The 13212-nt window shown below is 55.2% G+C and overlaps 3 protein-coding genes across 13 annotated transcripts in view; 1 reads left to right on the forward strand and 2 right to left on the reverse strand.

Moving 5' to 3' along the window:
- Positions 1-30: 30 nt before the first annotated feature.
- Positions 31-6378, reverse strand: VSIG10 (V-set and immunoglobulin domain containing 10). Of its 2 annotated transcripts, XM_056504169.1 has the most exons (8): positions 6189-6378; positions 5723-6007; positions 2736-3014; positions 1706-1999; positions 1500-1610; positions 1229-1241; positions 955-1115; positions 31-845 (listed from the first exon to the last, which is right to left on the reverse strand). In XM_056504169.1, exons 1-8 carry the CDS (start codon positions 6271-6273, stop codon positions 763-765), a joined length of 1311 nt encoding a protein of 436 aa, XP_056360144.1. In that variant the 5' UTR covers positions 6274-6378; the 3' UTR covers positions 31-762. The 2 variants fall into 2 exon arrangements, with proteins under 2 accessions (XP_056360144.1, XP_056360143.1); XM_056504168.1 differs by lacking the exon at positions 1229-1241 and having other exon boundaries at positions 955-1134.
- On the forward strand, positions 4880-9366 carry PEBP1 (phosphatidylethanolamine binding protein 1). 2 transcript variants are annotated; one of them, XM_056504172.1, is made up of 5 exons: positions 4880-6088; positions 6730-7233; positions 7538-7647; positions 8275-8375; positions 8555-9366. In XM_056504172.1, the coding sequence occupies exons 2-5, from the start codon at positions 7099-7101 to the stop codon at positions 8770-8772; spliced, it is 564 nt and encodes a 187-aa protein (XP_056360147.1). In that variant the 5' UTR covers positions 4880-6088; positions 6730-7098; the 3' UTR covers positions 8773-9366. The 2 variants fall into 2 exon arrangements, with proteins under 2 accessions (XP_056360147.1, XP_056360146.1); XM_056504171.1 differs by lacking the exon at positions 4880-6088 and having other exon boundaries at positions 6523-7233.
- A 916-nt stretch (positions 9367-10282) lies between these two features.
- The window catches only part of TAOK3 (TAO kinase 3), a 75775-nt gene continuing 72845 nt past the window's right edge, over positions 10283-13212 (reverse strand). For all 9 annotated transcript variants that reach the window (XM_056504155.1, XM_056504156.1, XM_056504154.1 and 6 more), the window contains 2 exons: positions 12978-13160; positions 10283-11812 (listed from right to left, as the gene is read on the reverse strand). In XM_056504155.1, the coding sequence (XP_056360130.1) occupies positions 11651-11812; positions 12978-13160 (345 nt within the window). In that variant the 3' untranslated portion in view covers positions 10283-11650. The remainder of the gene's footprint in view (positions 11813-12977; positions 13161-13212) is intronic.

A 13212-nucleotide genomic window follows, 5' to 3' on the forward strand; every position in this document is an offset into this window, starting at 1 on the left:
AGGCTCCACGGCCCTTCCCCACCCCTCCCTGTGCCCTTCAGCCTGCTCCAGCTCACACTGTCCTGACACTGCACGGATGCTCAGACCACCTGACCTCACCCACAGCGCAAACCTGCCTCTCTCTGCGTGTCCCAGGAGTGCTTCCTTAACACTGCATGACCCATCAGATCCCCTGGGATCCCCTGTGTGCTGTCAGGTCCCCTTTGTGCCCCCATATGTGTGCTCACGTCCCCATTACCCTACACCCACACTTGTTAACTCCTGACTTGGACACAGAGCAATACTGCAGAAGGAATAGGGGAAAAATATTTATAATACAAACAATTCAGCCTCCCCAGAGTCAGTGTCACCCATGTCCTGCCCACACAGCCCTTGTTTCTTCCCTTGCCCAGGACCACTGTGGCCCCCTGGTGACTTTCTCCCACCCCAGAGTTGCTCAGGGGACTGAGCCAGAATCCCACACGGGAATTTGAGTCTGTCACAGGCATCAAAGTGAGGGGGTGTTCCCATGTTCTGCCTGTGCTGGGTGTCAACCTTGTTTTAGGGACACCCAAAACAAGGAGGAAAATGGAAGAGGAGAGAAGAAATGGAGAAACATGGCTGGGGAAGGACCAAGTGAAACTGTGGAAGGGGCAGATGGAGAGAGAGGTGGGAAGGCTCTGCCTGAAGTATCCTGGGACAGGACACTGACAGCCTGCGCTCAGCCACACACAATGAGGGCCTGCTTGATGCTGGATTCCAGCTGGAGCTCCATGTGCTTCCTCAAGGAGGGACAGAAGCTATGAGCCTCGTGTCTCTTCTCACTTCCTGCGGAGACACCCCGTCATGGAGCTCATCATCGTCACCTACACAGGGCACAGAGCAGCAGCATCTCAGCTACAACAGCCACCACGAATTCCTCCCTCCCTGAGCTGCTCTGGGAAGGCCCACAGCTCAGCAGAGGTGGCTCCTCACCTCCTGTGAGGTGGTTCAGGTGAGCAGCCTGGGCTCTGCTCCCACCGACCAGCGCCATGGCCTCGTGCTCGCTGCAGCTGCTCAGGGCCTCCTCAGACCCCTTCCCCTCCTCGTCATCTTCAGAGTCCACCAGCACCAAGACATCCCCTGAGTCTGCATTCCTGGGAACAGCAGAGCAAGCTGGATGGAAGGCTGGGGAGAGCCTGCTCCCTTGCCCTACAGGAAGGCTGAGTGGTGATGCCATAAGGGACTGGGCTGAGGAATGTCAACTCACCTGAATGCAGCACCTGAACGGGAGAGAAAAGAGAGACAGCATTTGAAACTGCCCCTCTGGGAGTGCCACTGGTTTTACTGGACTGCACAACCTCTGCCAATCCTGCCTCCACATCTGTGCCTCCCCCAGACAGTCACTGGCAGCCACATACAGATGTGGAGGTGACCTGCCCAGACATGGCACAGGCAACCCTGACTGACTCCAGCATGCAAGTGGGTTAGGGATAAAGATCACTTTAGGGCTTTTAGGGAAGGAGGAACCCAATCCCTACCTCTGAAGCACAGGAGGGGATTGTAGTACAACACAACCCCGGTGACAGTGAGGACAGTCAGGAGGGACAGGGCCACCACAGCCCCCACGACCCCAACGATGTTCACTGGCTCTGCAGAGAGGGGACACAGGTGGGTGAGGAATTCTCAGTGCAAGCCAAAGAGCAGGTACCGTGTCCCCAGGCCCTTCTGCCACAGCCCCACTCACCTTTCACCGTAAGGCACACAAAGAGCTCCCTGAGTCCCACGGGGTTCTGGGCCTTGCAGACGTAGCAGCCGCCATCAGTGCCCTGGGAGCAGTTCTGGATGGTGAGCCGGGACACGTTGCCCTCCTGGGAGATGAGGAATCTCCCCCCGGGCTGGATCTCCTCCTCGGGCTGGGCGATGTCCCTTAGCCAGCTGAGCCGAGCTGCCGGCGTGCTCTCGGTCACCCGGCAGGTCAGGGTCACGTTGTCACCCACAAAGCAGGTCTGCGGGGGATCAGATTCCAGGGAGGGGAGCTCTGAACAGCCCCGGGGGAAAGAAAACAAAAACAGGAGTCAAGGAGGGAATGGAGGCAATTAACGTAACGAGCAATCAAGCTTCTGGCTGATTAATAATCATTAACAGAAGGGAGGCAGGCAGGAGCCTGAAGTTGAGTGCTATAGGTTTGGCATCTGGCTAACTCAGGAGCCTCCCAAGGAGAAACCTGAGCAGCTTCCATGGTGCTCAGTCCCTTCGGACACCTGTCTTCCTATCCCCAGGGAAAAATGGTCTGAGGGTAAGCCAGCAGGTAGATGGCAGAGAAGAGAAGAGCAGCCCAGGCATTATGTCCCATGGGATCAGCTCTTGTGAAGCCTTGGCAACCCTTGGAGAATAAATAGCCCAGATTCTCATCAGCCACTCAGATCCCTGAGATGCCTGAAGGGCACACACAATCCTTAAACCCCATCTCAGGCTGCCCACAGCCCCCAAACCACCTCTCACTTTCACACAGGTGTGTGAAGCTTTCCATAGGTGAGAACACTGCTGGGGTGATATTTGTTAGTCCCTAAAGATGGGCCCAAAACACAGCTCACCAACAAGTCTGCCATGATGGATCTCAGCTGCAGGACATCTGTGCCTCTGCTGCACATGTGTCCTGCCATGCTTTCTCCTGGCTTCCCTCAGTGCTCTGGAGAGCACAGAGTGACCAGGGTACCCACCTGCCCCACGTTCACAGCTTCATTAGCAGTTAATGAGGCAGCAAATCCACTCACTGATCTCCACAGTGCAGGCAGGCTGCTCCTGCTTCACCACGTGGCTGCCCACACACTTGAAAACTTTTCTGTGGGAGAGGTGGGAGCTGTTCAGTGTCTCCACGTGGGTGTCCGAGGAGCTGGTGGAGCTGATGACCCAGCTGGAGTTCTCCAAATCCTGCCCCTCCTCTCTCCAGTGCAGGGTGGGGTGGGGGTACCCCCCGGGCCAGCTGCAGAACAGCTGCAGCATCTGCCCCGACGAGGTCTCAGCCCAGCACTTTGGGGTTGCCTGTGGTGGATCTATTAGCAAGGACAGCACATGGTCAGAAACACTTGCAGGGCTGGAATTCATTTGTCATCATTCCCCTTGAAAAATTTTTGCTGTTTCCCTGCAAGTCTTGCTCCCTGACCTGCATCCCACAGCCCCAGGCATGCACAGCTAGCAGGGAGCAAGAGGGGCTGTCAGAGTCCCCACAGCCAAGCCCTGAGGGAGGGAAAATATTAATGCCACAGCTTTATCTAATGGAAATGAGACAAACACAGCAGGAGAATGAAATCCCACTGCCCTGGTTCTCATGGCACCAGGGAGGGACACTGAGTCATCACTTGAGAACAAGGCACAATTCTGGCTCTCTCCCAGCTGCTCCTGCCACACACAGATCCACACACGTGCAGATTTAACAGCCAGAGGGATTCTGGACTCTGATCCAGGCAGAATTAACAGGCCATGCCCTTGTGTGTGCCTAATGCAGTGCTGAACAAGATGCCACCAAGAGATCAAAGCAAGCTGCACACCAGAGGTGTCAGAGGGGTATCTGAGGCTTACTGTGGGGAACATATATTCAGGGGACTTTGAAATGACTTGAATTAATTAAAAAAACATCATGGCAAACCCTCGTGGGAGCTGCAAGGACACCTTCCTGGGGCTTGGCTCTACAGGAACTGTACACACACCTCAGGTGATCTTTGAAACCACCCAGCTCTGGCAAGAAAGTTCTCTGCAACACTCCCTGTGTCCCTCCTCTGGGGAGGATCAAACTGTTCCCAAACCCTGGCTGTGGTTAATAGGGCATCCTGTCAGCCTGAACCAGCAGAAACTGCCTCACATCAATGGGGCACAGCCCCTCCAGGATGTTCAGGTGGACACAGACCCTCCAGGATGTCCAGCCAGAGCTGTGCTTTCTGTGCTGACCTCAGGAGCAGTCTCCTGAAGCCATTTACATCCTGAACTCCCAGGCTCTCCCAGCACAAATCTGCTCCCCCAAAGCTAACAAACCAAAAGCCTAAAAATCTCCACCCTCCCAAAACACCAGCAAAAAGGACCTGTCATGGTTTGAGCCACAAAAGTGTTTGCATCAACCCACACATGATGTGCCAATGAATCCCTGGAGGTGTGGAACTGCATGTTTCCTTCACAGGTGCTTTCCATCCAAAACAAACACAAAATCACAGCCCAAGGCAGGGCTGCACCTTTGTCCTGTCACTAGAATGTTTACTATACTTCTTGTGGTGTTTTCAAAGTGCAGTTTTAAACAAAAAGAGAACTTTTTTTGGTACCACCCTTGGGACAGGTTGAAGGCTGTCAGCTTGTTATTCCCACACAAAACCTCTACATATCCTGGGAGGCTCTTCCACAGCAGTGCCAAGTCTGTGTCCAGAATTTGCTCCAGCCCATGATAAGAAGTTCTACCAACAGGGATTGTGAAAAAACAGGGCTCTGCTACAGGTCAGAGGTTAAACTTCTCACTTTTGCTGATGCTCCTCCTGCTGACCTAAAGCATCTCCAGAAATCTTCTCACCTATCAAAGGGTATGCTAACATCACCTCTGTTGTACTTGGAAATTAGTTGACACAATTAATTCCAGACTAATTAATGAAGTTCAGAGTGCAGCAGCAACACTTAGCACCTCATAAATTTGTTTTGCTCCCGAGTGTTCTGCCCCAGTGCTCCTGATCTGGGGCTCCCCAATCCTAAGCCCAGTGCCTACATATCTATTCCCTGAAGCAGCCTGGGGTTCAATCCTTCCACACCCCATCTGCATGTTCTTTGGTGCAGGAAGAGAATTTTTATTCCTGTAAACTTTCAAAAGGTTAATCTGTACAAAACAGGTGCACTGTTTACACACAGGTAGAAGGAAGGAACACCCTGAAGGCAAACAGGTCTCATACATGGGAAGAGCAGCAAGAAAGGAAGAGGCCAAGGGAGTACAGAGGGTCAAAATGGGAAAGGCAGCAGATTTTCCCTCTTCTCAACTCTGAAAGGACTAAGAGTGGCACCAGGCATAGGACCTGGGCTCCCTGGTAATCTGGAGGGGGCTGTTCCCATGGAATACATGAGGCATCAGGGCAAAATAGTGGTTCCCTGGCAGAAGCAGGAAGGATTAACTGGCCTGAATGCTTTCCAGCCCAAACTTCCACCTGTAGTCTGAACATTTCTATGGGAATGAATGGATGAAATAGAGATGGAAAAGGGAGAGAAAGCCAGAAGACACAGAATGACTGAAAGAACTGGCCTGTGCTGATAACAGGTATGCTTTTGGGACACTGCTCTCACATAAACCTGAAGAATTTCATGCTTCTATCAATGTAAGACTCCTCAGCTGGGAAGAGCTCTCCCACTAAAGGATGGCACCGAGGAATGGCACAGCACTCCTGTCCCAAACAAAAGGGAAAGCAGAGAGCAAGAAGCACCCCCTACCCCAAGGTTTACGGAGACTCAAGTCAGCCAGATTCTGAAGCAGAGGGTCCCCCTGGAATAGCTACAGGGAATGGAAGATGTGCCCAAAAATTCATTTATCACCAGCAATGAAGAAAAGACACAGTGAAGACTTGAGAGCTGGCATTTCCTCTGCATATGCCAGATCTGTGACACACATCTTGCTGCTTGTGAGCGGATGTGAGAGAGATTCTGCACGATAAAGCACTAAGTATTATTTTTCCACCAGTGCCAGATGAATTTGGGGATGTGAAAGGCGGAGGGAGGAAGCTGAGCTGTGGGGATGACTTACTGGCCACCAGGAGCTGCACCCTGTGCTCATGGTCCGTCTTGTTCAGCACTTCCCTGCAGGTGTAGTTGCCCTCGTCCTGCACACGCAGCTCGGTGATGCTCAGGGAGCTGTTGTCCACCAGGGAAAAGCGAATGTCCGGGGGGAAGGAGACCCTCGAGGAGAAGAGAGGTGGGAAGGCGTGCGGGTCCCCTTGGAACCAGACCACCTCGGTGGCTTCCTTGGACACGTTGCGGCATAAAAGGAGGATGTTTCCTCCCACCTGCCCAAAGACCACTTCATCTGTGCCTGCAAGAGAGAAGGGACGGCGTTAGGGATGGAGGGAACGGGCAAAGCCGCCGGATATCGGATCTGTGTCAGCCCTCTGAGGTGCGTGTTAGGGGCTGCTGCGGGACGTCTGAGGTGCCTACACACAACTAGGATCGGGAGAAGGGACGCAGCTCCCTGCTCCCCCCTCAGCCCGCGCTACCTGCGGCCTCCCGGCGCGGCACCAGCCTCCAGACGCAAAGCGCGAGCAGGAGCCGCGCCGGCGGCAGCGCGCCCCGCAGCTGCATGGCCGAGTGCCGCTGCACAGCCCCGCGGAGGCGGCGCTGCCTGGGGACGGAGGGCGGGCGTGCCCGGCCGGGGGGACCCGCCCGCCAGGGCCCGTGAGGGGCCCGTGCTGGGGTCGGCCATGGGGTCCCGCCGCCTCAGGGCCGCCGGTTCGGGCGGCCGCCATCTTGGGACCCCGCAGCAGGCGCCGCCATGATGGGGTCACCTCAGTGCCCCCTCGGCGCTGGGGCTGGCACAGCGGAGCGGGACTGGGGCTGGCGGTGCCGCCCATGGGCCGGGAGGGTTTGAGCCGCGCTGAGTGGAGTTCGATGAGTGGTGAGCGACCCCCGCGTCCGGAGCTGCTCTAATCCACCCTCTTAGAGACATCCCACAGGCAGCGGGGCGGGAAGAGCAGAGATAAATGGTTATTCCTCTGTGTAACGCCACAGCAAGGGCCGTAACCACGCAACTATCGTCAGGTTTGTCCAGGACACCTTACACGTGGCAGCCTGGAAGCACAAGGCGTGCGTGAAGCAGAGCGCTGAGTCCCACAGGGCTGCCCCACTGGGCCTTGGCACATTAATTGTTAATTAACCTAATTAAAGGTACGGATAACAGTGCTGGCCCAGGTAACCGGGGCTCGGCCGGCCCCCCTCGGCTCCGCCTGGGGGCGCCATAGAGCTGGCGCAGGTGCGTCTCTACCAATGGGAGGGGAGCATAGCGGCGTCTCCACCAATGGGAGCGGAGCATAACAGCGTCTCCACCAATGGGAGCGGAGCGGGGCGGTGCCTCCGCCAAGGGGCACGGGGATCGGGCCGCCCGGAGCCGCCGCAGCCACAAACGTCGCCATGCCCGTGGATCTGGCGAAGTGGGACGGGCCGCTGAGCCTCGCCGAGGTGGAGCAGAAGCCGGCGCAGCCGCTGAGGGTCAAGTATGGCTCCGTGGAGATCGACGAGTTGGGCAAGGTGCTCACGCCCACTCAGGTGAGCCGCGCCGGGCGCTGCGCGCGGGGGTTGGCGCGGCAAAATGGCGGGATGCGGTCGGGCCTCTTGCGCTGCCGCCGGAGCTCCGCCGGGTGCGGGGGCAGAGAGAAGGGCTGAGCTTTGGGGGCGGCCTTGCTGCGGGGGCAGCCGTCCTTCGGGAGAGAAGGCGCGGGGCGGGCTGGCACGAATGGCCTTGAACCGCTCGGGTGTCGCCGCCAGCGCAGGTCGTGCTGGCACTGTGTGCAGGGCAGGCGGCCGGCGGGGACAGCGGGGCTGCCGCTAACGCTGCTGGGCATCCCTGCAGGTCCAGCATCGCCCCACCAGCATCGAGTGGGACGGCTGCGATCCCCAGAAGCTTTACACCTTGGTCCTCACAGACCCTGATGCGCCCAGTCGGAAGGACCCGAAGTTCAGGTAGCGGGGATTGGACAGCTCCGTGTTTTGCGTGGGGAAAAAGGAACATCTCTCTGAGCGAAGGCTTAAGGGGGAGGTGGGACTGTGCTCCGCCTAAGATGAAGCTATGGGGCTGTGGCTTGACATTGAAATCGTGTCCTTGCATCTCTCCCATAGCCAGGGACAGCATGGTAAGAGCATGGTTGCCAGGTAAGCATGATAAGAGCAGCTGCTTTTATCAGGGATGTTCGAAGGTCTGTTACAGCTGGAGCAACAGAGCATTTATTGCTTGCTTTAATTTAGAACATAGGAGAGTTGGAATTAAGTCTTTGCTGGTGGCAGAATCTTAAATCTGGGACCAGCTCACCTTCCTCAAGTCAGCCTCTCAGCAGTGTGTGGAATGCCCACTCTCGGAGGTCAGCTGTGGGTTTCCTGCAGCCATGTGGAGCTGGTTTTGGCAGGCTGTGCATCCCAACGAAGTTGTGCCTGCTCTGAGACTGGTGCTCTTCGGGTTTGGCAAATCAGGAATGGCAGCTGTTTGTTTACCCCATGCTGACAGCCTCATGGAGAGGCAGCAGCTTGGAGTGACAAAGGGTCTTCTTGTCTGCAGCTCTGCCGGTTTGATTGTTCTTTGCCTTCTCCTTTCAGGGAGTGGCATCACTTTCTGGTGACCAACATGAAAGGCAACAATGTGAGCAGCGGGACCGTGATGTCGGATTATGTTGGCTCCGGGCCTCCCAAGGGAACAGGTCGGTACCTGTAGCAGCTCCCACACGGTGCTGTGTGGGTCACACCCAGTGCAGAAGGGTGGGGGGGAAAGCCTGTGGAAACAATCCATGCGGGATTGCTGGGGGCTGATGTAGCAGGGATCAAGCCCAGCTAGTGCATCTTGCAGGGGGTCACCTGGGTGACGTGTCCCTCCCCGCAGGGCTGCACCGCTACGTGTGGCTGGTGTACGAGCAGCCGCAGCAGCTGGCCTGCAGCGAGCCCGTCCTGTCCAACCGCTCCGGGGACAAGCGCGGCAAGTTCAAGGTGGCCGCATTCCGCAGCAAGTACGGGCTGGGGGCGCCGGTGGCCGGCACCTGCTACCAGGCCGAGTGGGATGACTACGTGCCCAAGCTCTACGAGCAGCTCTCGGGGAAGTAGGGCCAGGGCCCTGGGGCACTGCAGCACCCGTGGGTGGGGCCGGGCACGGGGCTGTAGTTCTGTTTTGTTAATGAGTTGTTAATTGTCCCGCTCTGACCGCTGGAAATGTCACTGTCACTGTCCCTGCTCCATGTGCCGATGCTTGTGGTATCCTAGCTAGAGCTGCTGATGGGTGTCCCTGGAAGGGCCACTCCCTCCAAACTGACCTGCTTAAGGGAATCAAAAGCTTTTGTGGATTAGTGTCAGTTCAGGGGGTCTCTGCTGTCTTGGGGTGGTTTGAGGTGGCAGGGATGTGGGTACACAACCACTTTGGAGTGGGTGCTGGCTGTGGAGACTCTTTCAGGAGAGAAGAGAGCAGTTGAAGGGAAGCTTCCTCCCCTTTTTTTTTTCTTTTCTTTCTTCCTTCCTACATTTAGCCAGTGCCTCCATAACACCACTACAGTAGTGAAGGTGCAGCTCGAGGGGGAGGCAGGAGCTGACCTAGAACACTTCTTCTGTTCTCTGCTGCCCCTCAAAGCTGAGACCACTTTGTTTTGTTCAGTCCTGTGGTGACCTTCCCCGTGCACACAGTGCAATAAAAAACTTCCCAAGGCCCTTGGTGTGCTTGTTGTCTTCTTGGGGGATGAGGGCAGTGCTCAGGGAGTGGGGTGAGCAGTGGGGTGGTGCTGTGTTCCAGGGATGAGGTGGGACCCAGTGCCCAGGGCTCCCCATTCTGGGACTCACTGATGCTGGCAGGACACAGCTCAAAGCCATCATGTCTTTCTATCTTAAAAACATTCCCAGCATTCTGTTCCTTCCCAAGGGGTCTCCCCACACTCCCAGACCTGTGGAGGCTCCTTCCCTCCACAGGAGCCCCCACAGCAGATCTGACACCCCAACAGTCAGTCTGGGCTTTGACCACCAGCTTTACTGACCTGAAGCCACTTCCCAGCCCAGCTGCAGGTCCCAGGTGCTTCCTGCTCCTCCAGCAGCTTTTCGGTGAGGCCTGGAGCAGAAATGAGCCTCTGGTAGAGCCTGATGGATATAAAAAGGTGAAGCCAATGCAATTCAATTCCATGGAATCAGGAGCCTTCCCCCTTTTTTGCAAGCTGCTGTATCAAAGCTCTGCATGGTCTGACAAACAGCAATCAGCAGCATCCCTGTGAAAATTTGGGATTCCACATCCCAGGTGGATGGTGCTGCCTCAGGGCAGTTTTATCAGCCCAGCAATGAAAACATTTCAGCAGGATCAATGAATTTCCAGGAAAACATCCCCATCCTCAAGACCAAGGCCCACCAGAGTTAAGGATGGAGCAGTGCTGATCCATCCTGGGACTGCTCAGAGGACATAAAACAAATAAAAAACCCGTTGCCTAAACTCCACTGTCAGGAGACCAAGCCCTGAGGTTGCTGCAGCCCCAGGCTGAGGGACACTGGAATGGGACACCTGTGGAATGTGTCCCCTCCCCATCCCCACCTCACACCTGTGCTGGGCCACGAGCCACCCCTCCCACAATGACACAGCCAGGCATTGTGATGAACACTTTTATTTACAAATATAATTAAAAGCTCTGACAGTTATTCATGCTCTTCCCTGGAACCTGAAAAATGTTTTTGTTGTTTTGTTGGTTTTTTTGTCCTTTTTTTTGTTGGTTTTTTTTTTAAAGTGCATGCAAAAGAAGTAAAGCCTTTTTTTTTTCTCTTTTTATTGTAAGAAAATACACAGTTTGAAAGTGTGAATAATGCAATATTTATGACCAAGATCATGGGGTTGGGGGTGGACTTGGGGGAGGAACAAAAAAAAAAACAAAACCCCAAAAAATCAAATGAAAGAAAAACTGAAAAGGGCTGGGATGATCTAACAGACAGTGTTGAGCTCCAGAACAGAACTGGAGAGTGGGGGGTGGCTGGAGCAGGAAGGGAGGGAGGGAAAGAAGTAAAAAAATTTTTGATCAGAGAAACAGTTAAAATACAATATGAAAATAAGTAAAAGCTCTCCTTAAATTCCTTCTATACACAAAATACACGATTTGACAAAGCCCAATTTGTGCTACTGGGATCCTGTGGGCTCATTTAAGTGTATTCACATTCTCTGCGACAGCAGAAAATGATTTATGATACAATCAAGAATATGCCCAGGGGCCAGGGCTCGTCCCTGCTGCCCCTGGCATGGTTCTCCTAAAAATCACCACGTCATCACCCACCCCTCCCCACCCCCAAAAAAGTAATAATATGTCACCACTGATATGTACAGCACGATTAAGTTTTTTTTTCTGTAAAATGTATCAAATTTTTTTTTCAATCTTTAATAAAATTTTTTTATTATTTAATTATTCCTGATGAATAAATACCAAAAAAATAAAAATAAAATAAAATTATGCAGCAGCTAGTTAAGGTAAGGCTGCGGATTCAGTCTCTCTCCCCCTGGGATCGTAGATATCTTTTAATTATTAATATTTTTTTGCTTGTACTTTCATTGATTGGTGGTAAAATGAGTGATTGCTCAGAAGCAACATACATCCACTTGGTGGTTTTTTTTTTTAATGTTGTTTTTTTTTTTTTTTTTCTCCATTAAAACTGTCTCCAAAGTTTTCACTGAAACATTTTTAATCATTGCACAGAGACATCAATACTGTGACATACTATGGAAAAGACTGCCAGGAGCTGTCCTGCACCGGGACGTGACGGGGGAAAGGGGCCCCTGATGGATAAGAATATACAGGCACTGGTCCGACACGATGTCAGTAAGAGAGACAGAAAGAGAGAGAGCACGCCCGTCAACATGGGGAATGTTGGGTTTGCAAGTTTCATCCTTACTCTGCTTTTTGTGGTTTTTGTTGGTTGGTTTTGTTTTTGTTTGTTGTTTTTGTTTGTTTTTAAATGGCAAAGAAATTTAACCTCATCTATAGTCCTCCTTGGGATATTCTAACGAGACCAAATTCCCAAAGCCCATCCGCAGGCTCTCCATGTCAAACGTCTCAATCTCCCGCTCCTGCCTTTCCAACAGAAACTTGATCCTCTCGCTGCGTTCCTTCTGGAGGGCGGCGAGCTCCTCTTCGATCTGCAAGGAGCACAGTGAGGAGGCGGGCACAGCCCTGTCCCGAGTCACACAGCACAGCCCTGTCCCGAGTCACACAGCACAGCCCAGCCCTGCCCATGTCCCACAGCACAGCCCTGTCCCGAGTCACACAGCACAGCCCAGCCCTGCCCATGTCCCACAGCACAGCCCTGCCCCGTGTCCCACAGCACAGCCCTGTCCCGAGTCCCACAGCACAGCCCAGCCCTGCCCATGTCCCACAGCACAGCACAGCCCTGTCCCGAGTCACACAGCACAGCACAGCCCCGTGTCCCACAGCACAGCCCTGTCCCGAGTCCCACAGCACAGCACAGCCCTGCCCGTGTCCCACAGCACAGCCCTGCCCCGTGTCCCACAGCACAGCCCAGCCCTGCCCATGTCCCACAGCACAGCACAGCCCTGTCCCGAGTCCCACAGCACAGCACAGCCCTGCCCGTGTCCCACAGCACAGCCCTGCCCGTGTCCCACAGCACAGCACAGCCCTGCCCCGAGTCACACAGCACAGCACAGCCCCGTGTCCCACAGCACAGCACAGCCCTGCCCGTGTCCCACAGCACAGCCCTGCCCGTGTCCCACAGCACAGCACAGCCCTGCCCCGAGTCACACAGCACAGCACAGCCCCGTGTCCCACAGCACAGCACAGCCCTGCCCGTGTCCCACAGCCCAGCCCAGCCCTGCCCGTGTCCCACAGCACAGCACAGCCCTGCCCCGAGTCACACAGCACAGCACAGCCCCGTGTCCCACAGCACAGCCCTGTCCCGAGTCACACAGCACAGCCCCGTGTCCCACAGCACAGCACAGCCCTGCCCGTGTCCCACAGCACAGCACAGCCCTGCCCGTGTCCCACAGCACAGCACAGCCCTGTCCCGAGTCATACAGCACAGCACAGCCCTGCCCCGTGTCCCACAGCACAGCCCTGTCCCGAGTCATACAGCACAGCCCAGCACAGCCCTGCCCCGTGTCCCACAGCACAGCCCTGCCCCGTGTCCCACAGCACAGCCCTGCCCCGAGTCCCACAGCACAGCCCTGCCCTGCCCATGTCCCACAGCACAGCCCCGTGTCCCACAGCACAGCACAGCCCTGCCCCGTGTCACACAGCCCAGCCCAGCCCAGCCCTGCCCATGTCCCCACCCCGTGCTGTGACACCCACCTTCTGCTCCAGGTGTGCCCTGCGCAGCGACACCCGCTGCTCCAGCTTCTGGAGTTCCCTTTCGTGCTGTGCTTCTGTCTGCATCTTAATTTTGCTCTGGTACGCGTTGAGCAGCTCCATCTCCTGCTGGAGTTGCAGTCTCAGGGCTTGGCATTCTGCTTCCTGGGCCTCGTCCAGCCGGAGCTGTGAGAGCATCGGGAAAACAGCACTCAAACCCCCGCTGGGAATCCCTCTG

Source organism: Oenanthe melanoleuca, chromosome 15 (genome assembly GCF_029582105.1).
Source record: "Oenanthe melanoleuca isolate GR-GAL-2019-014 chromosome 15, OMel1.0, whole genome shotgun sequence".
In the NCBI taxonomy this organism is placed as follows: Eukaryota; Metazoa; Chordata; class Aves; order Passeriformes; family Muscicapidae; genus Oenanthe; species Oenanthe melanoleuca.